At 38.6% G+C, this 26,718-nt stretch overlaps 2 protein-coding genes across 7 annotated transcripts; one reads left to right on the top strand and one right to left on the bottom strand.

Annotated features, from left to right (window-relative positions):
• The first annotated feature begins 301 nt into the window (after positions 1-301).
• soat2 (sterol O-acyltransferase 2) lies at positions 302-15,980 on the top strand. Of its 4 annotated transcripts, none has more exons than XR_010914486.1 (17): positions 303-1,689; positions 2,296-2,437; positions 2,681-2,736; positions 2,935-3,074; positions 3,170-3,223; positions 3,617-3,724; positions 4,155-4,437; positions 5,311-5,386; positions 6,013-6,097; positions 6,657-6,702; positions 6,936-7,065; positions 7,479-7,576; positions 8,322-8,420; positions 8,569-8,704; positions 9,074-9,219; positions 10,605-10,736; positions 15,835-15,980. XR_010914486.1 is itself a non-coding variant. In XM_067505553.1 (16 exons), exons 1-16 carry the CDS (start codon positions 1,609-1,611, stop codon positions 10,659-10,661), a joined length of 1,737 nt encoding a protein of 578 aa, XP_067361654.1. In that variant the 5' UTR covers positions 303-1,608; the 3' UTR covers positions 10,662-11,305. The 4 variants fall into 4 exon arrangements, 2 of the variants coding, with proteins under 2 accessions (XP_067361655.1, XP_067361654.1); XR_010914487.1 differs by lacking the exon at positions 15,835-15,980 and adding an exon at positions 11,415-12,202; XM_067505553.1 differs by lacking the exon at positions 15,835-15,980 and having other exon boundaries at positions 10,605-11,305.
• On the bottom strand, positions 12,406-25,284 carry igsf8 (immunoglobulin superfamily, member 8). 3 transcript variants are annotated; one of them, XM_067505552.1, is made up of 8 exons: positions 25,153-25,284; positions 24,752-24,908; positions 20,924-21,304; positions 19,848-20,309; positions 17,857-18,035; positions 17,357-17,609; positions 16,642-17,085; positions 12,406-15,997 (listed from the first exon to the last, which is right to left on the bottom strand). In XM_067505552.1, the coding sequence occupies exons 2-8, from the start codon at positions 24,804-24,806 to the stop codon at positions 15,870-15,872; spliced, it is 1,902 nt and encodes a 633-aa protein (XP_067361653.1). In that variant the 5' UTR covers positions 24,807-24,908; positions 25,153-25,284; the 3' UTR covers positions 12,406-15,869. The 3 variants fall into 3 exon arrangements, with proteins under 3 accessions (XP_067361653.1, XP_067361651.1, XP_067361652.1); XM_067505550.1 differs by having other exon boundaries at positions 25,124-25,283; XM_067505551.1 differs by having other exon boundaries at positions 25,078-25,269.
• Positions 25,285-26,718: the final 1,434 nt, after the last annotated feature.

Raw genomic sequence — 26,718 nt, 5'->3', positions numbered from 1 at the left:
TTCTATAATAAAAAAATGAATACATGTTGCAATCACAGTCTATCTTAGTAGATGGGACTTTAGGGCAAACTCCACTCTCCTGCTGTGTGACCTCATGCATCCATTTGATGAGGTGAACTGGGGTTGGACCTGGGCTGCCCAGGGCCCAAAGCCAAAAGAGCAAAGTGCAAATGAGTAGCTGAGAAAAGGACAGGAAGCTGATCACTGGAATTGTGACAGCCTCAATCAAGTCTCTCAGCAGGAATTGTTGACTCACTTTGTGGACTGCTGACTGAGCTCTAGGCGAGAACACTGTGTGAGTACAAATCTGACACAATCATGGACATCTTGTATAAATTAAATTTTTGCAGTTTGCAATTTTTAACAAGTTGTAGTTTTTAAAAATTACAAAAACACAGAATAGTGTGAAAATTTTGATCAAAATGTGTCAGTTTGCTCTAGAGGTCATACAGCAGTAATAAGATGATACAGATGATGACCTGAGTGCTAGTTCTCTTCTTTTCTGATCAAGTTTGTATTCTGAGGGAAATCTGTGATTAGATTATTTAATATTTGTCAAAGGTGGAGAGTACATTTTTATGCAATCTTGATTGTGTCCCCCTTATTGACTATTAACCACTCAACTAAAACTACTTCAGAGAATGATTTAATTGAATCTTTATTGAAATAAGATCTCAAATATTTGTTGTATTCCTCCTTACAACAATTCTTGAATATTTTTACAGTCAGTCATCAGGTCATTGGTAGCATCAATGATAATTGTTCAATTGTAACTGCAGCAAACCCCTGATATTAGGATTGAAATACTTTAAAACTTTTAATAGTTTTTTGGAAAGTTGTTATCAAACTCAAAAAGAACTGTTTATTAAAATTATGCTATCAGTACATAGCTGGACTAAGTCTCATACACAATATGCTAATGTCCCTTAAATATGTAATATATCCATAGTGCTGTATGGTATTTTACATATTCTGTTGATGTTAGATGAAAATGTAGGAATAATGTATACGCTTTGCATGTAAGAATGAATTCATAACAGTTTTGTTGGACAGGCAGTAGACCCTGAATTCAATTTCCGTGTGACGCAGAAACAGAATTAGGGGTAGAGTTATTGACTGTAAGCAGGAATGGATAAGTATCTGCCAAGGTCAGCATGAACAAAATCCCAACCACTGAGGCTGAAATGTTGGCTCATACTCCTAATGTTATCTATTACCACACAGGTAACCTTAACGTTGTCCAAATTTGAATGGTTTACCGTCCAAAAGTAAGAACCAAATACAAACTCAAATCCGGAATTATGTAAGTGATGCAGACTAGGAGAGATTCACTAATGTTGAAGGCCTTGAAATTTTACAGTAAAGGGTTATGGAGAGAGCAGTTAGAAGGGGAAAAAATAATTATGATTCCCATTCAAACAGCAGCTACACATAATCCAAAACGTTTATTGTATCACATTCAATAGTTTAGGGAAGTGGGAGGAAAGTTGGACAGGACAAGTGTGTTCCCTTAAGTGAACATTCCAAAGAATTACTGCAGACGGGCTGATCTGCTCAAAAATGCATTTCTTTCCTTCTCGTTCTGTCCCATGAAATCAGTCTCATAAAATGTATGATCTGTGCAAAACATATCTGCTTTATAAAATGTTTTTCTTGAAGAGTGATCAACGATCAGGATTAGAAAATAAGGTACCTTTGTCTTTTACCCCTTAACAGTCTATCTTATCAGTAGTCTGTGAACTTCCACTGGGCATGACTGAGCCTTTGTTTACATTGTTTAGTTTGAGCTACAATAACTGATGATAACACCGTAAATTTTACTGTAGGTCACCACAGTTTAAAATCAGGAGTCTGTGCAGTTTTTGGAGTTCACATGAGAAAGCTCAGCTCCTCTGCACTAAAGCTCACCAGGAATATTAATTTTTTAGGATGAGGCAACTTGTCAGCAATGGGTCTGTGACCTGATTTAATGTCTCAATTTATATTTGAAGATCTTTTAAAAACCTCAATAGAGTGGAAATTGTTGCTACACTGCCCTCTGAGGGTTTAAACACAAGCTTTTATGTTTCTTCAGTCATGTCACTGCGGTTTAAGAAGGAAAAACAACTGATTTAACATCAGTCATTGGAGGTGTTTCGATCTATAGAGAGCCGTCTACCAGAGAATTTTGGTTCAAAGTGATCTTGTATTTACCTCAGGTCATAACTAGGAGCTGAAACCAAATAGTTGTTGCTAAGGTCAAAAGGATCCCAGGCAGAATAAACAGGCTTCCACTGACATGACATTTATCCACAGGGAAGTAGTAGTTTGTGTGGGACTAATCTTCACAGGCTTGCCCATCTCAGTCCCAGTGCAGTGGTAACCATGACAACCACAGAGCCACCTAACGGACTTTGGTGCAGAAAGGCCCACCAGTCAGAGGAGGTCTCCAGTCATGGTATGGTTAATAAGATTTGTACATGTGGCTTTACATACAATATTGTCCATAAAGTACTACTGTGTAGTTTTCTAAAGTGTTCGATGGTTTGGAAGTAATTGTTGCACATAAAAACGGCACATGCATGGAATTGAATCCCATTTATGTTTAGTTTTCTATATTTGCAGTATCATATGTGAGATGCAGTATGAGTAGTATGGTGGTCAGGCTGATAAAAATGTAAGAAACATGTTTTCTTTGCAGCTGTGAGCCATAATGTGCAGGAAGAAAACCTGAGACAGTGGCAGAAACATGCACAGGTATCTTTAAATTTCACAGCCAGCTCTTTATCTCGGCTAACTGTCCCTTACACTGGCAGCTCTCTCTCTTAATGTTTCAAAAAAAGAAAATAGAGACGTTACATGGGTGGAAAAATGCATTTCAAAAGTGCAAAGTATTGGGATGCTACATGTGAAGTATAGACTGAAATCTTCTCTTTCATCCTTAACTTTCTGTAGAAGGTGAAGTTAAAAGCTCTGGAGCAGGTTCAGGATCAGCTCAGTGATATTCTCGATAAAGCTCTGACAGACTCTGTCCAGCCTTTCACCTGCATCCATCCGACAGTTAACAAAAAGACAACAATGAAGCCCTCACCAAGGTGAGAAGAACAACGAAGAGGGAACATTTAGTAGCACGCATATGGTACTACTAGTGTGTTATGTCTGTTTCTTTTTTTTTCTGGTTTCGTTTTAGATCTCAGAAATTGGACAATGGCAAAGTGTTTATGGACAGAGCATCACTGTTGGAGTGAGTCTGAAAAACTGAATACAAACAGCCTGGTGCAGATGGTAGACCAATGTGAACGTGAATATGATAATGAGGGCAAGACAGCTGAAAATGTTTTTAAAACACTGCATATATTAAAGAAAGATTATGCTAATCATTTCAGATTTACAGTCTATAACAGATGAGTGATTGATGAGGAGTGTAGGAGTTTGTTTCATAGTAACACAACTGAGTGTCAGGACACACAAACACAATTCATCCATTTAATACGGAATTGCTGTATTTATAGCTTGATAACCCTGCAGAATGAATACAGTGCAACAGATATCCATATAAATTGAGCATAAAACAGTTTTTTAATGAAATGATTTTATAAATGTTTATAATGTTTCTGTGGGTCCTCCTGTTTACCAGTGAACTGTTTGAGATCAGCCACATCAGGACCATCTACCACATGTTCATAGCTGTTCTCCTCATCTTCTGTCTGAGCACGCTGGCTGTCGACTTCATCGACCAGGGCAGGTGTGTGTATTTAACATCCTCACGTCCCTAAAAGGAGCTCAATCACAATACACTGAAGCTTTTAACAGCATTATTCTTATATTGTTTTTCTCTGCACTGTATCCCTCTTTCTCCCTCTTTCTCTCCCTGCCTAAACTAAAAACAATCAATCCCTTAGAGTGTTTCTGCTGCTGCTGCTTTGGGCAACACCATAGTGATGTGGTAGCTGTTTGTATTTTTACTTTTGTTACCTAAAGTACCTTGGGATGACGATGGCACTAGATAAATAAAGTTGAATTGAAAATAAATGGGTTTGTAGACAAAGTTGTGTAAGTTTAATTTTATTATATTAGCAACTACAGTATACTCAAAATTAGTGTTTAAACTAACTTGCATTGACTTAATGAACTTTCACCTACTCACCAATCTCATTTTATCTTCCAAATACCAGGTTGGTTTTGGAGTTTGACCTGCTTTTCTTCGCCTTTGGGAAGATGGGAACCGTCACCTGGGCCTGGACTGTGATGTTTGTCTATACCTTGCTCATTCCTTATTACACCCTGGTGTTTTGGGGTTCTTTATACCACAGTTTCCCCTCCAAGCTGGTGCTGTCTCTGGGCACAGGGCTGATTTTGTCAGCCATACAGACCTGTGTTCTGAGCCTGTTCCCGATCTACGTAGTCATAGAAAACCAGCTCCCACCAGCCTCACGGTTCATTGTTATACTGGAGCAGGTTAGTGAGTGTACATGTTTCAGGACATCATCTTGTATTAAAAAATAAAGGTTTGGGGAATATATGCTCTCAGGTTGTTTAAAGGTTTAGAGTTTGTTTAGATTTTAAAATTTCATATGATATAACTCCTGCAGTATGATTCTGCTGAGCACAAAACAAATAAATATAAATGCGTATTGGTGATGACCTGTGTTAGAAAAACCCTGCAATTTAAGAAGTATTATATTTGATAAGCCCAATTATAAATACAACCTTTTGTTTGTAATCAGCAGGAACACAGAAATAAGAAAAGCCTGCTGGCTAGAGTTGGAACTTTCCAACTGGCAAAGCCATCAAGAAAGACAGCAGATCTCAGTGTAGCCAATGTTTGAACATCAAAGGCCTACACTTTAATACCTCCTCATCCTCTTTATTACAGCAGCCCCGGTATCCCAGAACTGTCTTAGCGCTGAGATAATTTTAGCTTCATTTGATAGAGTGAGATAATCCTCAGAATTCTGCTAAGATGCTTTTGGGAAACCTAGTTCCCATCTTCATCTGACTCCGGTCCAGTCAACATCTGTTGTTGTGAAGCTGTCTATTTTCCGGCATACATGAATGTTTCAAGTCTAGAAATGTCTCAAAACAATTAGTGGTTACGTACTGTATGCATACAAATGACCCATTAGGCCTGAACTGCATTTTTTTACTGACACCAGGAGTCTGAATTTACAAAAGTTAACACTCAGAACATATCCTTTATTTTATATGTAAGAAACAAGACTGTAAAAGTACACATTGTCAGTGGATGTATTAAAGACAGACAATCCAGGAGCAGTTATTACTGACACAAGGTGTCTCACTCCATATAATACCTGAATCAATTTTCCTCAGATTCGTTTCCTGATGAAGAGCTACTCATTCTTAAGAGAAACTGCTCCTGCTATAATGAAGACTACACCAAAGGAAGGTACTGTATAATATGTCATTCACAGTGACACTACCAGACTCCAGAGACACATGACTAAAACAGAGCTCAGCAGGTGACCACTTAATGAATTATGCTGAACTTAAATCAATGAATACACCCACATACAAAAAATAACCTCAATTATGTGCAGCCACATGGGAGCATAATGTAAATCACCATACATCACAACATGTGTCTGTAAAAATAGTAACAAATGTGAATACTTACTGCAGTAAAAAGGCCTCCAGGAGAAAGGTGTTTTCTCCTGTACTGTTTTATACATTTTGAATTAGAACAAATCTTGAATGGAGTACAGAAAATAATTTTGGAAAATACATCATGTTATTGCCGACACTGTGGCTTAATGGTGCAAGGCTTTAGCAAAAACCCCTGTCAGTTTTATAGGCATACATTTGTTAGCAGGTTCCTACATTAAGCCAAGCTTCAGAATTCAGAAATGGTAAAGTAAATGCCTGCTATACTGAAAAACAGGAAAAAACTAAGGGAAAGCTTACTGTGTGTATGAACTCCAGACCTTTTAATTTAGTAATTTTAGTAATTCAAGGCAGAAGTAACAGATTGTAGGTGGACACCTCCAGTTGATCTGTTTTGTCTTTGTTGTTCAGGAGAAAGACCCAGATTCCCAACACTTTCCAGCTATTTGTACTTTCTCTTCTGTCCGACTCTCATCTACAGGGAATCGTACCCTCGGTGAGATGCCTTCTTTTATTCTCCTTTTTAGTAAAATCATACTAGTACAAATGGTGAAAGTATATTATAATAATAATTATAATAATAATAATTTGTGCCCTTAATACTTTCGACAGCTTAGTAATAACAGGGTAATATTCGGGTAATATTTCAGAAATAGTCGATATAGGGTAAAATCTGCGTAATAGCATGTTAATACTGGGGTAATATCCCAGTCCATACCTTGCAAATGGGGTATAATATTTTTGTTACAAAAAGGTACTTGGGGTAATATTTAATTGCTTTTGGCCTTCTACTACCTAGATACATTCATTAGTTATAATGTATGTAACAAACTATCAGTACCTGTAACAAAATAATAACCCCTTTTGCATTGTTATTTCAGAAATATTAACCTACCCCATTAGGTTGTTATTGCTAATATAGCAATAACCCCTCTATCACCTAGATACTACCCCTATAATTCTTGTTAGTTCCAAAATATTACCTCTATATTACCCTGTTGTTACCAAGTTGTAATGTGCTAAGTATGTTAGGTAATCATTTGTTTTCTTCACAGAAATTCCCACATAAAATGGAATTATGTTGCTGTTACTCTTGGAAGGGTAAGACTTTTTTTTGTTTGTTTTAAGATGATTTCATTAATTTATAATATGTAGTGCAACATATTAAGAAGTTATTTGTAGAAAATAGAGCTGCCTATGGCACTTGGTTATAGTTTGATAATGTGACACAGTTGGTGACAGCCCTTTATCTTACACTTATCAGTGTCCTCTAGTTTGTGTTTTATTAACCTAAATATGTATTTTTAAATAACAATGTAACTGTCCATTTGTAGATCATGGGCTGCCTGTTTTACGGCTACTTTATCCTGGTGCGGCTTTGTGTGCCTGTCTTCAGACCTGAGAACAATCAGCTTGTCAGTAAACGAACAATGGTTTTGGCTGTGTTTAATTCAATATTACCAGGTACTTACTATCAGCCAAAAAAAGCATGCATTCTACACACACACACACACACACACACACACACCTAGAATGAGCTTGTGTTTATACTGGGGGATTTTCCAGGCGTTAATACACTTAATACTTAACCTCTGTTATCTGTCACTTGTTAGAGTCCGTGCTGGTCAATATATTACTTAAACTGTAAATGCAGGAAATGACTGTCTAGTGTTTTTAATTCAGTGATAAGCTAAATGAAATTAAATATGCTGTTGTTTAATAAGACCCACATAATAGGAGACTCTTCAAGTGAATAGATTTTTGAATAACCCCTGATATAAGAGGATTGGTGTCAAGATACACTTTCTATGAGAAAGCTGGGAGCAATGCCCAGAATAAAAGTGTTCCTTTTAATCCCATCTCTCTCTGTGTCTCAGGTATAATGATCCTTCTGTTGTGTTTCTTCGCCTTCTTGCACTGCTGGCTCAACCTCTTTGGGGAGTTGCTGCGCTTTGCTGACAGAATGTTTTACAAGGTGTGTTGCAGTTTTTCTGTGGCTTTACTTTTCCTAGGAGCACATTATTTTCACTAACCAACATGAAGCAGCATGCTCACATTTGACTGCAAATGGTTGATTACTTCAATTTTCTATTAATTAACGCTGACAATTGATAATTAAAATGCCTGTTAGGAATGGAGCTATAGCCAAGAGGCAACAAGCTCATGTCAGTGTAGGAACAGCTTTGTATCTCTCCAAAGTTCAGCAATACACCTTCCTCTTTGTAAATATTCCTTAGCAAACCAACAGCTGGCACCGGTGAATCTGGTTGTCGCATTGAGGTTGCTAGGCAACCAGTGGACCGGTAATTAGGAAACACCAGAAGATTGCAAAATACCATGTAATTGATCTAATCATGTGCACCTGACACTACTTATCTGCTGAACGGTTGAACGGTCAGTCACTGAACCTCCATGCAGAAAAAAAGCACTGCGATAGCTGAAATGCTTGTGTTTGTCATTACTTCTATCTTGGAGTCTAAACTGTTCTCTTCAACTATAGTTAGAAGCACTGCATGCCGTCAGAATAGTCCAGCACTAGTAGAGTTTTTGGGTCATCTTGTTTTAATCTGTACATATTTGGCTCCCACCAAGTGTATTCAGAATAAATGATTACAGCTGTACCATATGTTTTCAGACCTTGAAGCTGATGTGATTTACGTAATTTCTGTTTTTATTTTGACCCACACATACAGATTTTGTTCTTGTTTTGGTTTTTGCAGGATTGGTGGAACTCTACATCCTTTGCTAATTATTATCGTACCTGGAATGTAGTGGTTCATGACTGGCTCTATTATTACGGATACAGAGACTTCCTCTGGGTGAGCAATTTGCCAACACAGATAACGCACAGTAAAAACCCTTAACAAAAACAACTAATGTAATTTTTTCTGTAGTAGTTTCTAGTGATACAAATCCCAAAGTAAAGCCTGAACTCGGCCAAACCGCTTCTGTCTCTGATCCCTGCAGCTGTCGGGAGGGAAATTCCGAGCAGCTGCCATGCTGTCCGTGTTCATCGTCTCTGCTGTCGTCCACGAGTATGCCTTGGCCATGGGCTTTGGCTTCTTCTATCCTGTCATGTTCTGCCTCTTTGCAGTCTTTGGAGGTAGAGAAAAGAGCTCATTATTCAGTGGATTCTATTTACTGTGATATACACAGAACCTATCTCAATCCTGTGCTTTGATGCTCTTGCAGCTAAAATGTACATAAAACCTTTAAAACACTTCAAGACATTTAGCAGCTGTTTGAGAGGATGAATTATTATTTTTAAAGAAGCCACCCAGGTGCATTTTCTCCCCATCCTTTGGGACTCGTTACTTACTAGTCACGGACGCTGTTGTATTTATTTTTCGGTTCATGCACTCATTGTTTGTCCCTGGTGTCCCTCACTCTCACAGTCTTGGCACAAATAAACTGTTACTGTTTAACTATGGATAAATAAAAAAACTGCATTTGTCTCGTCGCTCTCTCTTAGTGGTGTTCAACTTCACCATGAACGACAAGCGTCAGAGCCCTGTGTTCAACGTTGTCATGTGGGCCTGTCTCTTCCTTGGTCAGGGGGTTCAGGTGTGTCTGTACTGCCAGGAGTGGTACGCCCAGATTCACTGCCCACGAACAGAGGTATGTACTGCACTCATGTTTAGTGCTAGTACTGGAAATGTCAGAAGGAGCAATACCATGATCAGACTCTTTCCTTCTTTGTTTCTTTGTGATACTAGTTTAAGGACCAGTTCACTATTTTTGTGATGCTGGCTCTCGTTCAAATGCTTTTTCATTTGATTTGCAACAGAACTATGAGGAACTCAGTCGATAAATTACATAATAAACATGCAGTAAACATATGTATTGGAGCAATCAGTCAGGCCTTCAAACAGCAAGATTTAAAGCTTTCTGTCCGGTTTTATTAAAGCTAAAGCTACTTCTGCAACAGAACAATGATGTGTAAAATGAGGCCAATAAACTCTGACAGTCAGATTTGTGACTCCCTTTTTATCCACTGAACATACTCTATAAAGCCATAAGTAACTATATGGTTGGATTGATCTTCTTAAAAATGTATTGTTATGTTTAATGTCATACGCAATTTGAGGCTGCTGCATTGTGCTCAAGCTATTAGTGAAGGTGTGCATGACTTAAAAACATTCAAAATGAACCCTTTAAGGAGAAAGAACTACAGAGGTCTAAACAGATACCATATGAGTGTATGTTGTAAAGTTTAACTAAAACAGCATGCTGTTTGTTTGTAGTGCTTTTCACCACAATGACATCATTACACAGTACTTTAACCCCCGTTTCAGAAGTACATAAACGGAAACTAAGCCAGCAGGTTAATAAACAAAAACTAATGAGATTCAGACTGGACTTAAACACTAAACACACATTGGTATACATTATATGATTAGATTATGTGACATATCAGTAGTTAGGATTAGATGTGCAGATGTGCCACTAACCAGATGATTCTCATTTTTTTATGATCCTGATTTTGTCATTCATGAGTATCTGTTAATACATAGAAGATATGCACGAGTATAGACTCATACAAAGTGCATAAACTTGGACTTAAAAAGATAAACACACCCATTATACACACATAAGTGCATGTAGGACAGCCTTGTGACAAATAACAGAAATTTGTAAAACACTGACATGTATTTAACACTTTAAAGCCCCCTACCAACCCCCAGAGTTTGATGAATTCACAACTGTGAAGGATTTACATGACAGATGGGCACAGATGTACTTAACTTGCTTTCTACTGCATCTCTATGTATCCCCAGCAAAGGCATCCTCTAAACCAGTGCCATCATTCACTCTCACTCACTCACACACACACACATAAACAATAGCTTAAGTCACACAGCTGCTGTCTAAAAATAGTTTGTAAAATGATGATGATAAATGGGTGATAAATCAGATGCAGATATATATAAAGGATTACAAATATTACTAGAACAGGGAGGGAAAGCTGATTATATTAAAATTCCTCAACTCTTTCTTTACAGAATAGCTTCTGGGAGCTGGTGACACCTCGATCCTGGTCCTGCAGCTACCAGAGATGATGTCTTTACCCTTGGACTGATAACTCATCAAAGGATGTGGCTCTGAAAATTATGACGGACTAAATAGATAAAAATGTAAATATATAAGGTTCACAGTTTTTAGTGTTTAAATTTGTGACTTTATTAGTGTGAAATTTTCTATGTGTCAGTAATGCTTAATCATTGTCGTACTTATAGTGTTAAAATAGTGTTTAACTTTTTAAGTTCCTGTTTAAAAATTTACTTTAAAATATTTTTAAAGTAATTTTTATTATAGTTGATAGAATATAGTTCTTTGGTTGGTCATCAACAGGTGTTTTTTCAGCTGCAATAGTTTGAGAAAACTTAACTTCTTAACAACTTGTTAACTTGAGGTACTAATAAGCACATTTTTGGCCAAACGCAAAGGGAAAACATTTCCTGTATTCAGTATATTCTGAGCAAAGCAAAGTTCCTCTTAGCGTAATCTCCGTATTTGTCTGATAATATACACACATTGAAAATATGTAGTATGTCTATTAATTCATTACTTCCATAAGTAACTTAATACATTTATATATATTGAATGTTTTTTTATAACAGCCAGACCACATAATTTATTCTGTGCTTAAATGTGTAATTGCATTGACATTTTTTCCTGTATTTATATAAAAGATAGATATAAAGCCTGAAAGTCTATTTTATTCTTGTACTGTAGCAGCCTTTTGATTTGACCTTTTCAGAGATATACATTTCATTCCAAACAGTATCTAATTTCAACATTTTTTGCTGCAGTTAGGTTCAGTTGACAGTCAGATGATAAGTTTGAAGAGCAGGCCTGCTAACCAGCCAAATACTGCAAAGCGTTTTATCAGTCCACCACAAAGCTGTTTCACTGCCTGCCATGTCCCTCTGAAGTCATACAGGAAGAGGAGGATTAACAATTGTACAGCGTTTGCATTAGTGATGTAACGCTCTGTAAACTGATATAGCATAATACCATGAGCTTAGGGTCAGAGCCTGAGCTTCCATCGCAAAAGATCTCTTATTTGCTAAATATATACAAAGGGAAAATGTGTTCATTGCCTTATGCAGTGTTTGCCCGTGGTTTCACAATTTGAGATTCATTTATTTTCTATCTGTGTGTTTATGTAATGTTATTTTTATACATTTGGTTTTCCCATGAGAAATCAAGCAGCGTTTTTATATTCTTCCCAAACCAAAGCAGGAATTGCAGGTACAACTTAAATGTACAGGCAAGTAGCATGGATGAGGGAAAGCAAACTGAAAAGATCAAAACTCAGTCACTTAATACAAACCAACATGTAACCATATTTTACATGTTGAAGGAAAAACCTAAAATGATTAGTCCCTGGAAACAAGCACGACACAAAGATGACTGCAAGCAAAAAAGTATATGTATATATAAGTACTTTCATTTACGTAACACTGCTGTCTCCCCAATATTGTGGGCTCTGACATTTGGGAATGTTGTATATAAATGTCACTGTAATTTCTACATGGTGAAACCAAAATGTGTAACAACTTAAGTAAACCTGAAGATGTGCATGTGATTGGCAAAATGGTTTGAAGAGAGCTTCAAAGGTCAAAGAGACGGAAACCTGCAAGAAAAAAATAAAGACGTCAGTAAAAGGATATAGAAAGATAGAACCCCAATCACTATAGTGATCACCATGCAAAGATAAATTCAGATCAATTCAGCCAAACAAAGAAAAATCCTTAATGTAAAAACCTGCTACAGACTATATGAGACCAGAGACAGAGACAAAGCTTCATATTTTATTACAATGCTAGGACAATGAGGCAAAGAGTTTGAATGCTTGAGTAAATGACAGATTTAAAATTATTACACTATGCAAAATGTAAGGTCACTGTATGATTGAGTTACCAGCTTTGTGTGCTGTGCAGGAAACAGCTGGCTGCTGCAGCCTTTCTTTCTGCTCTATATGAAACCAAACGTCAGTCCCAGACATATATTTAAGCTGAGAGTAGTGAGAGTGAAAAGTGGTGAGCTGAATATGCTAAAATGCTTTGTAGAGCTGAGGGGAACTTTTGAGTGAGGTGATAATCATCTGTGTATTTGTCACAACAATCAACTTCTCTCTCACTTTAAAAAGTCAATGCATCCATTGTTTATATGAAAATAGTGGCGAGTGCAGCTTTGGTTTAATGTAACTTTAGCTTTAATGTGACCTAATAATGGATTAATTACACACTAAATAAATACAGTCTTGCCATGCCATGGACACATTTAGCGAGGAATGCAGCCAGCACTAATGCATCAAGCATTAATGCTCATCTACCAGGTTTTAGCAGCATCTGTGATCTGTGTCACAGAGACAGACAAGTGAAAGTGCAGGTTATACCAGTGTATGTCTTTGATCTGAAGAAAAGAAGCGGTTTTCTTTTTGGGCTCTGTATTACAACAAACTTCAGACATATATTTAGATGTAATTAACAAAAAGGATTCATCAAATTAAAATTCTTATGTAACCAAATAATTCAATGCTGTTAAAGGCTGGAATACATGGAAATAGATGGAAATTTATGCTTAAATAGCACACACTTTTAATTATATATATATATATATATATATATATATATATATATATATATATATATATATATATATATATATATATATATATATATATATATATATATATATATATATATATATTTCTCCCTGAAGAATATCCTGCAAAACCTCCAATGTCTATAAAAGTATGCAAATTTTAAGGCTCTCTACTGTAAATACACTTATAACTGCAAGTACAAAAGAAAAGAACAAAAAAAACAATGTGACATAAATTCTTAGTGGTAATTAATAGTTTATTCAACTGGCCGATTTGCTAAAGCACCATAAGTAGCAAACTGAGCAATAATTCACCTTTAAATATTTCAATGGCAGCAAGATGCATTGAGGAACAGTGGTATTAAAACATAAGTGAGCAATCCAAACAAAACATAACACCTTCATAAAAGGGGTCAATTTATATTCGAATAAAAGTACAAAAGTATTCAACAGTCTTCATACTTTCCACCCTTTTTACTGCACTTGGGAGCAGGCTGTACTACTCAGGGAACAGATTGAAATTGAATGAGAGCCACACCGAGAAAGGGGGAAGGGCAGCTGGACACAGTGCAGCCATAAACAGAGATTAGAGATGGACAAGCAGATACACACTTACTTCCATCTGAAATGCAACTCAGCACTGTCCCATTGCTGCTGCTGTTGTGTGCACATGCATCTGTGTGTGTATGTGTGTAATCATGTGGTGGGTGAGCGTGTGGGGGAACAAATCAGCTTTGAGTGGTTGATCTGGAACAAAGTGGCTCAGGAAGCAAGCCGAGCTGTGATTTTATTCCCTAATGTTCGTGAACAACATTTATAATCAGGGTTTAGGAAGCACAGGTTTGGGAGGACGGGGCAGAGGGACTTTAGAGCTGAAAACAAGACACACAGAGAGACAGACATCAAAGAGACACAGACAATAGCTCAAGTATAGCTCAGTGCAAGCACATTTAGAAAAGCCAAAAAAATGACCTGAAATAAATCCAATGTGAGAGTCACATACACAAACATGTTTCTAATCTAAAATCATCGCACAATGTGGACTCTTATGCATGACCAAACTGTCCTCAAGTGTTACTCTCAACAAGAAGAGGAGGAGAGATTTCACTCATTTTAATTGTGCAGACACAGTAAATCTGTCCAACAGATTTCTGTGGGCTAGCAGCAGGGCTATAGTCATAATAATGTTTGACAGCAGAAATGTGTGGCCTCAACCACATTATAAAAGTGAAGATGACTATAGTGAGACTGCAGCAAACTACTTATTAATATGACTGCACTGCTTAGGAAAATTTCACCTTTGGGGACATGTATCCAGCGTGAAACAGCACAACAGTTTCTCTGTTAAGTCAGTGGAACCAACAAGGAAATTCTTTTTCAGTTTTTCTATCGCACTCACATGACAAGAGCGACAGAACCATTAATCGCACAAAAAAAGACCAAAACAAAGAACACTTAAAAAGTACTCGCTAAAAAGTACAGCAAAGCAAAACCTTTTCAGCTGGAAGAAAATCAAGTAAAAGGAGGACGTCAAGGGGCTTTGGTCCCAGTTCCATGTTTTGTCCAAGTGCTTCAAAATAGCAGAAAAACACTGCTGCAGAATGTTAAACACGGGTGCTGTGTCAAAGACAAGCATGGTGCTACAGCATAGTCTCACTTACATTAAGAAAAATAAAACAGCTAAAGTATTTACATATTTCAGCTCAGTGCACAATGGACATCTCTGTAATTTGGCTTTGTCAAATCCATATAGAAGTCCATATAGAAAAGTCACATGAAGCATCACAGCCAAGAAATGCTTGTGTTTAAAATTGGTACTCATTTGGTCTTGGCACCAGAAAGTCCTCAGCCAGCTTCTTCCTTATTAAGTAACAGACAGAGGCTTTGTTTACATGCACAGTGGTGCTGGGCTGCAGGCAGTGGAAGGTCCCCACACATACTGAGTTTCTGGATGCTGAGCTGCTCTCAACAGCATTCATGTGACTGTCAGTGGCAGTGCTGGAGCCTTCACCATGCACATTCATTTTAGACATTGTTGGTTTTTGTATCAAAACAACAACAAAAAATACAAAGTTTGAAGGAAGAAAAACTGAAACAGAGACTACAGTTGTGGTGAAAACACATAATGTTTCTTGTAAAACTATGCCAGCATCTAAGAGGATAAGAAGCATTTGGTAACAACACATTGTAACAAACTGTTCAGAGAGGGCAGTTTGAGAAACAATGCCTTTTCACTTTTTGTATCTGAGAGACTCTGAGCGAGATAACTTGCTGAGTCTTCTTGATGTTTGACAAACTCTTGCCTCTGTATTTTGACCCACTGCTACCTGGAACAGAATTATAGCCTGAGGCAAAGGGGTCATTAAAAGGTTGGTATAACTAACACTGCAACAAACTCCAAAATGTTTTCAGTATTTGCAAACTTGAGAAAAAAAAATCTGGGTAATGCCTAATGTGGAAATCAACAAAATGTGTTGTTTTGAGATTTAGATATAAAACAAGAGAATATAAACCTGAATATTTTAGGCATTGACTTCTAAGCATGTGTTTTGTTTTAGTTTCTTTTTGCCATTTCATTTATTATATTGTGAGCACTGCCTCTTTGTGCCTTTTCTTCAGTAAGCAGATTTCAGACAGCCGGTGACAGTGGACAACTACTTCTGAGCGCGCTGCCTTGCCAGGTGCTTCATGAAGCAACACGTAACTGCTGCAATGATGACAATACCCACAAACAAGGCAGAGGAGACTCCAACAACCAAAGGGATCAGAAGGAGGTCTGCAGCTGGGGAAATAAGAATTACGAAGACAGTGATGTGAATTGGCATTTGTATAAAGTCAGATAAGCAAATGTCAAACATACTCTTCCTGTGGCGCAGGAAGGTAGAGCGGTTGTCCACCAATCTCACAGTTGTTGTTTCAATCCCCACCATTTCATTTGATTGGCTGAAAAGCGGTACATTTACAGACAGCACACTTATAGAAGTTAATGGACTGCGCTGGCTAAACCGTTGATTAGGTTGGAGAGAGAAGAGATTGAATTAAATTATATAGCTGCTGTCAAAAAATAAGAAGTTAAGGTACTAGACGACAAGAGAGATCACGCACCTGTACGGAGGAACCATGCATTGTACTTTGCGAGGGAGGAACTAGGGTTGAATTAATGTACCTAAAATGTGTAAATGCCATTCAAGGTCAATGGTGAATGTATGTATTATAGTACATACACGTACAATTTAGGGCGAAACGTTCCCACTTTGACCCCATGTTCCATCTGGCAGTTCGATCCCCCAAAAAACTGTAATAAATCTTAAGTGGGGTAGATGAAAGAGCAGCACCCTATGACACTCAGTTGACGTATATTATAGTTAACACTATGATTGTGACTATTACAATTTATATTATTAGAAATTTTTTGAAGACACTTACCTCTGGCATACAGGTAAACAGTCACTGTATTTGACTCTGCTTTGGCCCCTGTGTTGTACCAGCTTCCATGTTGATCTTGTCCCCATGCCTCAGCATGACACGCATATATGCCCTGATCATCCATTGTTGCTGCGTGGACCCTCAGTCTGTAGGTGACAGCTGAGAGGCGGTCGATGCTAACCTCGCTCCCGTTGACGTAGACGTTTGCAACACCGTCATACATGTGAGCAGCTACCAGAGTCGGTTTTTCTACGACAAGGGGGTCAGGCACTGGGCTCTGGCCCTTTTTGACGACTGGTTCAGGGATAGGTGACCGCAGCCACAGCACCTGAGCTTGGCTGGGACCTGATGTTGTCACGGCGACGTTGCAGATAAGGGTAATGGTGCTGCCTCTTTTTAACAGGGGGCCATGGGGGAGCTGAGCTACGGCTGAAACCCGCACCTCTGCAGAAGAAATTGGAACATTCACAGAACAGTTAAAGATAAAATAAAGTCTTCAATTTAGTATTCACATGCTGGATTGTGACACTGTTCAGTATAAAGCATGAATCATTCTGTGGACTCCTTTTTTTTCTTTTCTTTCCTTTTTAGCAGGGTTTCTCCACAATCTTTCCATGGAACCTTGGGTAACTGCAAAACTATGAAAAAGAGAACTACAGCTCACTGATAGAGACAAAGCCTGTGTCTCGCTGAGGACATGAGTTGGTTCTCTCACCTTTAGACTTCAAGTTGATGATGACTCCTTCAGACCTTTGGGTGAAGGTAGCTGGAGTAGATGGGCTGGGGTTTCTCCTTCCAGCGTACACACTGACCACACACCGATACACCCCTGTGTCAGAGGGCCGGACAGAGAACAGCTTCAGAGAGTACCTCCCCTCGGCCACTTTCTCCATAGAGCCTCCACTGGCTCTGCTGAGGTCGTCTCCCCAGCTCACAACACCATCTGGGCTCATCTTGGCCACCTCCACCTTACCATTAAATACAGTGTAAGTGAAAATTGAAATGTGATTTATTTTATTCAGTTTAATGAATAAACAAATGTCATGTAAAGTAATACAAATATCTGGACTTCCGGAATCAAAGAAGGCTACTTCAGCTTTGCATGTTTTACTCACAAAAACTTGAGAATATTTCACATTAATCTGTAAATTTGTGTAACCTGCGGATATGTAACCCCATAGATTAAATTAGTGAGCAGAATGAATATGAAAGTACCTCGACTCCACCCGTCCTGACTTCACTGCTGCTTACAGACCCCCTCTTCATCCACTGAACCAGCAGGCCTGAGTTTACTTCGGATGGCAGCCCCGTCACCTCACAGGTCAGAAGGAGAGGAGAACCAAGCTGTGGCATCACCTCCCCTTTGGGTGAGGTTTTTACGCTCAGAGACTCAGCTGGAGAGAGGCAGAGATAGCAAAAGAGAGGTTAATAAAAGTTTAGTCACCAGAGATTCTCCTTGCTGGAGAGCATCAAACAAGCACTTTGGCTGTGGCAGTAAAAATGTTCATAAAAGTGATGTACTGCGAACATCTTTTTTTTCTGTGGGAAACATAAGTTGGCTTCTCCAGTACATAACACATTTATTGGCCAGAATAAAACAGACTATCACAGGTTTCAAAAAGTAAAAATCAAACAAGCAAAATTGTTTTTAACAGTACATGACCTAATGAGCATTGTGCCCCTTTTTACAGGGCATAATGTTATTAATAAGTCATCTGTTGTGTGTGCAAAGCCTCATTTATCAGCAACAATTAAACAAAGATCTGCTAAATTCAACACATTATCTATGCAAACAATAGGACACATATCAGACCATTGTATTAGTCAGAAGTAGTGCTTGTTAGTGAGTGTCCGGAAAATAACATTGCAGGCATTGATATGCTTTAACATTTCAACCTTAGCTTCCCCTTTATTTGCTGAGTATGGAGAACTGTGGCCAAAATAACATTTTACCTCCCACCTAATTGCTTATGACTACAAAGCATGTAGGTTACATCTCATCTCAGCAACATAAAAGGAACTTAAAAAATATTTAAAAAACTGTTACGTAAATAATTTTAGTTAATTCAATACAAGTAGACTTCATAATGAACCGCACTAAATTATTATGTTACTATATTATCATGTGCAAGTGTGAAGCTAGGAAGGACAGCTATACATATCGGTCTGACAAAAGTCCAGTCATCCTCTTTGCAGAGGCCAAGGTGGGAGAAAAGATTTCTTAATCCATTAGATCTTTACAGATACTTTAGAATTTAAACTGAGCCAAGTGGACAGGCAACAAGCAGTTAGTCAGCTTGCCAGCCTGCAATCAAATCAAATCCAGCAGGATAATCAACAAGAGAGCTGAACAATGAGCTTGTCAATCATGTAGCCAGGCAGCAGACAGAGCAACAGATATCTAACAAAACCAATGTTAGTTAGTAACGAGTATAAGTGTTGAAGTCATTTTTCATGAAAAAATGAAAAAACTTTGAGAACTTCCATGTTCTCAAATTTAAGCATTTGCTGCTTGTCTTGGTGTTTCATTCTAGAAAAAAGGTATCTGGGCTCTTAACATATAGTGATGGATCAGTAAAAGAATAGTATTTAGTTGCAGCCTCAATAGAAAGATGTTCACCCATCCAAGTTAATCACAGTTCTCAACATTTACTGTTTCCAAGCAGCCCACAAACACAGCAACAAGATGACTGTAGATGTGTATCCGGCCATTTAATCAGCTGCCTATCCATCCTGTCAGTATACTGCTCAGTAAGCAAGCTAGACATTCAGCTAAGCTCTAATAATAAAAACATCCATGGCTTGAGTCTGAAATTTGAAGAGTCCAATGTACTCAAGTGCACTACAGATCCAGACCGACTGATGTCACATCCTTAGCAACAAGACAATCAGGATCGTTGAACTCACAAACATTCCCATGACTCAGCTTCCACATAACCATACGTGGAAGGCTGAGAATATTCACAGACAATGATCAGATTTTTTGCATTTATTGACGCGTAATCAATCAACTTTCATCAACATATATTGTGAAATACTTTTTGTCCATGCAGTTGACTTTCACTCATTGCATTAAGTAGTTATTACAAATATATTAACCGGCTTTTCAATGTGTGTCACTTGAGCAATGATCACGGCAGAAATCAATCAGTTGTTAGGATGTGAACACTTAAATGTCATCATATTTGTTGTCAACACAAACTAACCTAGTTGCTGAACTGTCAAGTTGCCAATATCCAACGTCCTCTGTGCAATTTTCTGCCACGATCGATCAGGATCCAGAATCCACTGCGAGGCCCCACAGAAATATAAGCCGGTGTCGTCTGGCTGCACCGCTCTCATCTTCATCACATACACACCCTGCCCTGCCTCACCATTCCTCTTCTCCAGCGTGACCTCCCCATTTTCGTATCGGGTTTTGTATGAAAGCCCCGGGACCACCCCAAGCATATTGTCAATGGAGATTATCTCTCTGACGGTGCTGACCTCCCCTCCAACTCCACCCTGGGAAGCTCCTCCACTATCCCGCTTTCCAAACGTGATGGACAGATGGGTGAGCTGCTCTGATTGAATGCTGGCTGTACATGTAAGGGCTAAGTCAGTCCCCTCTGGAACAGGCTGGCCAGTGAGTGACCGAGAGTAGCTGATCTGGAGTGTGTCAGGGATCACTGTATGTGTGTAAAGAGACAGAACATTACGTTACATCAGGCTGCAGCAGGAGACAGATGAAAGGAAAAATCTGTATCTATTGTCTGTTTGCTGTTAATACATTTCTATAATTAGAACACAAAAGCAAATCATGAAATAAGGTTATTGAGAAACACGGTAAGCCTTTTACCACCTTTGGCTTGGGGACTCACTTTGCCGAAGACAGAAAGATTAAGAGGTTTTTATTTACAAGTAGATGAAACAGTTTAAAACTAACCCCAGTATGCTACAAACATAAACTCAGTAGTGCACGAGGAAGGTGATGAATAAAAACTGAATAGGTAAACATATGGTTGGACTGAGCAGACTGAACTTCAGATCCTAGACAGAAATTAAAAGTCCAGATGGTAACTATAAATAAAAAGCTTGGCCTGAGGAATGTTTTCGTGCAGATAACTCAACAAAGACCACGTAATAAAGAAATTAAAAATATCCATCTGGCTGATGCAGTGGAGTTGCTGATAAAAAAAAAAACCTTACAAAAAAACACTTTGTTTTTCAATGTACAAAAGAAACCATGACATGTAAACAATAAATAACATATCCTTGAAAATTTGGATTTTTTTCCCCTTACCGTTGACAATTACTGAGTCGCTGTATTTCCCCTGGAAGGTGTTGTCAGTGCTTGGTGTGTAGCACTCGTATTTTCCCTGGTCTTCAGTCCGGAGCCTCTGGATCACCAGCCGCACCTTGTCCCCAGAATCCCTCTCCACCCTCACCTCCCCACTCATCACACGGGCCTGGAATGGAAAGAAAGGAAATCCCTTGTCCCTAGTCGACACCACTCCGATCTGCCTCCCACCACCATCATCCCTTTCCAGGAACCACTCGAAGTCCTGTGTACGTGGGCCTTCGTATCCTGATACCGCACAGGGCAGAGAGAGGGAGAACCCAGCAACACGGTAGAGGGGCCCAGCTGGAAGAGTTACATCACGACAAACAGCATAATGAAGCACTGTGAAAGAAAAAGACAGACAGAAAACAGATTCAATTTAAATGTCTGTGGATCACAGTCTGACCCTGCAGCATGTTTGGTACGTTTGGTACACTGATCAATACGCTCAGCTGATGACTGCGTAACAGAGAATCAATACAATAAATAGCTGTGCAAAAAAAAGCACTAGAGCTGGGGGAGCTATGAATTCAAGGCCATGTTTAGTAAATGCATTACAAGCATCTCAATGGGCATTCTGCAACTAAAGATTAATTATAAAAGAATAAATGTGCTGATTGATTCTCTCAATTAACTCTTGTCTATAACAAGTACTAAAAAGAAATGCTTTTAAAACAGAAGAATTAAAACATACAGACATAATAATTCAAAAGCTGAATCTAGACTAAATTTGGCAATATTAAAGATTTGGTACATTCTCAGTGAGCTCTGTAGGCTATTGTGAATAGCTGTTATAAGATATTTAGAAAGATGTGTTGCTGTTGACTTATATGTAATTCTTCAGTTCTCAGTGCAGCAGAAAGCTCTGGTCATTGAGTTCATGGTTTTGGAATGAACTAAACCTCAAATCTTCAAACCCCAGTGACACTGAAAAGATGTTACGAAAGTTAAAAGTGCAAACTAAAATGTAATATTTTGCTTTTGCTTTACAATTTATTGGAAGTCTGGTAACGTGGCAGATTTTCAGTTTTGTGGTTATTCAGTGCGAGAGCCTCAGGCAGTGAGAGTAGACAGCTTCAAGCATTTTTATATCTCACTGAGTCATATTGTCTGGCTGCAGATCCTACTTTCCCTCCGTAGAAACAGTTCCAGTCAAACCTGGACTATTTTAATAGTCTCTGTTCCCCTGGAAAGTGTTGTCTGTGCTTGGTGTGTAGCAGACGTATTTTCCCTGGCACTGAAGCTTCCTGTTTTCGTTCTTTCTATTATTCACTTACTCTCTAGTCTGCTGTTACTCTTCTCTCATGATAAAGACTCTAGCCCATCTCAGCTCCTTTACACGTGTAAAGTAAATTATTTCCTCTTTATTTAACATTATGCAATTTTTTTCTTAATATGACCAATAACTTATTTTTTTATGTGCAGAGGAGTTGTTGGTGACACAGAATTATTGAATAACACTGGCAAAGGTGCAGGGATATTGACTTAAAAGTTCTGCAGTGAGGCTCACCCATGTGACCAATAACAGAATAATGATTTCTGCTTGATTAGGTATATTAGCATTCTTATTCTGATTTAATAACTACCATTACACTGCCTCAAAGGAAGATGGACGCCTGGGCTAAGAAGTGAGAACTGATTCCTAGTACTATTAAAGCGGGGAATTACAACAAATCTACAGAAACGAGAAACTAAACAGGTCATGGAAACTATCATTTTTAATACCAGTAGTAATTTCACTTCTACTAAGCACAAACAACAGACCTTTTTTCAAAGAAGGTGATTTAGATTTTTTTTTTGCTTGTCATTTGGCTAGGCAAATGACTACCTTGGATATTTTGCAAAGTAGTAATTAATAACTAATAATTATAATTAGATTTTGACAATAAATACATTTCTAATTGCATAGAAAATTGTGGAAAAGTTCTGTCCTTAACATGTTTTTTAAACATTAGAAGTTAGGCTGCTGCGCATGCAGAGTTTGTTAGCTGGTTCCACTATTGTGGGACCACTGAGCTATAGAGCTTTGCTCGGGATCTTTTGCTGTGAAGGACCACCGGACACCGTTTGTTGGCAGTGTATTGGGTGGCAGGGATTGTAGACCTGGATGAGGGAGTTCAGGTAGAAAGGTGCTGTTGAGTTGACCACTCTGTAGGTGAGAGTCAGAGCTTTGAACCTGAGTGACTACTGGCAGCCAGTGCACAGATCTGAACAGTGGTGTGACTGATCAAAAAGGAGACGTGCTGCCACACTTCACAATCATCTGGAGGGTTTCAATTCTGCATGCTAGTAGCCCAGTCAGCAGGGCATTGCAAATGATGGAATACTGACAAATTTTAATTTACATTTGGTGCCATAGGCTGAAGAACAAACTCATCATCACCAAAGGTAATGAGATGTGGTTATTATGATGCAACAGTAAACAAATGCATACCTACAAACAGAGATAAAGCAAAGAGATAAAGCTACTACCTGAACAACTAGAAATACTAGATGGGTGGGTTTGGCACTTGCTATCCTTGAGCGTGTCAGACCTTAACACAACTGAAGCCTCATCGCAGGCTGAGCCATGGCCCAATAACAACACGCCCATAGATAATGACATAGGAGACTAGTGGGAGGCTTAAGCGGATCAAGTCCTAATTAACATTGGGCTTGGACTGATAGGACTGGGGGACACCACAGCTTGTCACAACTCTCAGTGCTGTCTGGATTAGATACTGTGCAACAACGGGTGGAGGGGGGGATTTCTTATAAAGACTTACAAAGGGATGCGTGTTGTACCACCATTCAGGTCTGTCCCAAATAACCCTGTCTGTTTCATTATTAGATGGGATTTATATTATTACTAAGACTTTGAATAGAAAGAGTAAAATGTCTGTCACACATTCTCTTTGTGCAAACGGTGGGGTCTGTATCAGTGAAATATAAGTTAAAGTGATGTTAGATGCAAGTTTAAAAACGGCAGATGACAATCTTACCAGCATCAATAACAGCTTCACTGTTTTCATCTACCTCTACATGACTGGGTTGTATCACCGGTTTTACCCTAAAAGAAAAGGTTCTTTTAAACATTTAAGCAACTTGGAAAGTACCTTGAGTTTGTTTAGCCATCTTATGGCACATCACCTCTGTAAAACACCTTCTGTGATCAGAATTTCATCTGTTGCCTTTAGTTAGACCGTTAACTGTAAGTGCTTCAGAGAAGTAAATCTATTTGAATTAGGGAATTCCCATGTCCTCTCCGTGAAACTACCTTTTAATAAAAAAAAGCTAAATTTGTGCATTATTAGGTGACCTTATCAGCCGGTATGTCCTCTAACCTCTATTAGTATTTACTCTTAAATTTCAACATTCAGTACTTCCTTGTGACTTCAACAGTAGCAGATGTAAATTTGCTTAGGTGAACTACACCGGAAAAAACGATATTTTTATTGGCAGGGCATGACCACAGAAAAGAATGGCCATAGTTGACAATAAAAAACAATAAAAACTTTGGGTTTTAATAAGTGAATAGGTGAAAACTTTTGGTTGGGTATGTTTCCATAGGGTAATTCAGATGTTGCAAGTATAAAAATACCAGTTCTTAAACACAACTGGCTCAGCAAACATTATAAATCAAACATGTGAGTCATTACTGTTTGATAAGGGCAGTCAAGTGACTTCTGTATTAAAAGCGCGACCCAGAGTAATGTGGGAAACACTGATCTGTCCTGTGGAGGCCAAACTACGTATGTTGTGTGAAAGATGGATAGATAACACAGGTAACACGGACGTGGCTGCACTCACCCCAGTGCAGAAATACGAATAGAGCTGTTTTCACAAAGGCCATCATGGTCCTCATCTTTCCCTCCGATTCCCGGGTGGATTCTGTTGAGTCAGGTTTGTATCCCGGTGTTTGTCTGGACGTTTATCGCCGATCATATTTCATCCCCGCCGTGCCTGCCTGCAAAGGAAACAACAGACGCGATGGGATTATTTATGGGGAGACAACAAATGATCATGATGTGTACAAGTGTGGCAATGCCCTGTTTACACACACACACACACACACACACAGAGAGAGAGAGAGAGAGAGAGAGAGAGAGAGAGGAGAGTTGGCGGCATAAACTCACTGCAAGGCAAATGGATGTTAATGTGCATAGCTGCAAATGTAATCACCGTTTTCTTTCATGCGCCGCTGCACCTACGTCGACAAAGCGGCTGCTCCATAAAATCCTGGTTTGATTTTATATTACAGCGCCTCGACAGAAGAGCGGTCCAGCCCAGCCATGGAGCAGTTGACATCACAGGGGGTTGGGGGGTGTCTGGGGTTTGTGTGTGAGAGAGGGGGGGTGTTACAAAAGAGGGAGGCGCATGGAATGCAAAAAAGGCTCTGAGAAAAGTATGTCAGACTGGGGCCATTGGTCGAACGAGCTGGAGAGAAACCGCACGGGGGCGCCAGGACATCGCACACGTAGTCCGCCCAGGTGGGTTACAGCACGCGTCCCACAGAGGATTCCCATTAGCATATATATTTATATATATTGACTGAAGACAAATTCGATCCTGAACTGAGCAAATAAAATGACAACGAAATTTCTTTAATCGCTGTTTTCCTATTTTTTACATGAAAGGCAAACAAAACGGCACAAATTCACCAATGTTTCTCTTTCACGTTTAAAATAGAAAACAGTGCAGACAAGATTGGAAATAATGTAGAAACTATTTTCAATAGAAACAAGCATGTATAAAATATAATGCAACTGAATTCTGAGTTTTGCGTTTTTGTTTGTCCATTTGTTCACATCTTTTAAAAATCTCACAATTTTTCTTTGTTTGAACTGTAGATAAAAATTGCTCTGAACTTATCTTTTTCCTTGGACAAATGGTGGCATTCACCCCAACTTAAATATATATCCCATGTAGGCAGGATGACATTAACATGGCGGAAACATGCTTGTCAACAGGCCCTTAGGAAAAACATTTTTAAAGCTTTTAACAAACACCTACTGTAGCCTTTATTCTGTTTGTGCATGCCCACTCACACATGTATGTGTTTCCATGCGTGTGCATTTTCTAATAGCCAAAACATTAAAACCATCTGCTCTGTAGCTACACATCCCCACAGTGAGCTGTAATGCACCCATCGTCCTGACACCTATTAGTCATAGTCAACATGACATTTCACCAAACACTAGGGGATTTAATGTTGTGGCTGATCGTTGTATGTCTTCGCAAATAGGCCACTAAAGATGGCTAAATCCCAATTAGCTGCTTCAGTTTCAGGGTTCTACTGGATTACATGGCTCACAAAATCGAACTATTTTTAATAGTATTAGTAATAACTGCTTTTCCTACTGTCACATGTCCGAATATAAAAGGTCTGTTGCTCATTTGTTTTCAAGTTTGATTTGTTTTCAAGCATCATTGTGCCGTTGTTTATGTATGCATATATATCTTATCTGTGTATTTGTATTGCACATGAATTTTTGCTCCTGTTTAAAGTATGAGCGATGGTCAGTTTCAGGCAACCACAAGATGGCGACATTCAATTTACATTTTCCATACCTATCAAGTCCAAGCATCTACCATTTGTACAGTACTGACTGTATAGATGCTAGACAGCAAACTTAAAAAAATACTATCAGTGCTAATGACCACATTAACATATTTACTGTCTGTAGTCTTACTATGAGACTGACTGCATATGATAGTGATATATAGAAACCAAATGTGAAACATGTGCCTATATATAACAAAACCTTCGACTAAGT

Source organism: Channa argus, chromosome 5 (assembly GCF_033026475.1).
Source record: "Channa argus isolate prfri chromosome 5, Channa argus male v1.0, whole genome shotgun sequence".
Classification (NCBI taxonomy): Eukaryota; Metazoa; Chordata; class Actinopteri; order Anabantiformes; family Channidae; genus Channa; species Channa argus.
The sequence above is the reverse complement of the archived record's forward strand: the minus strand, read 5'-3'. Positions and strand labels throughout refer to the sequence as shown.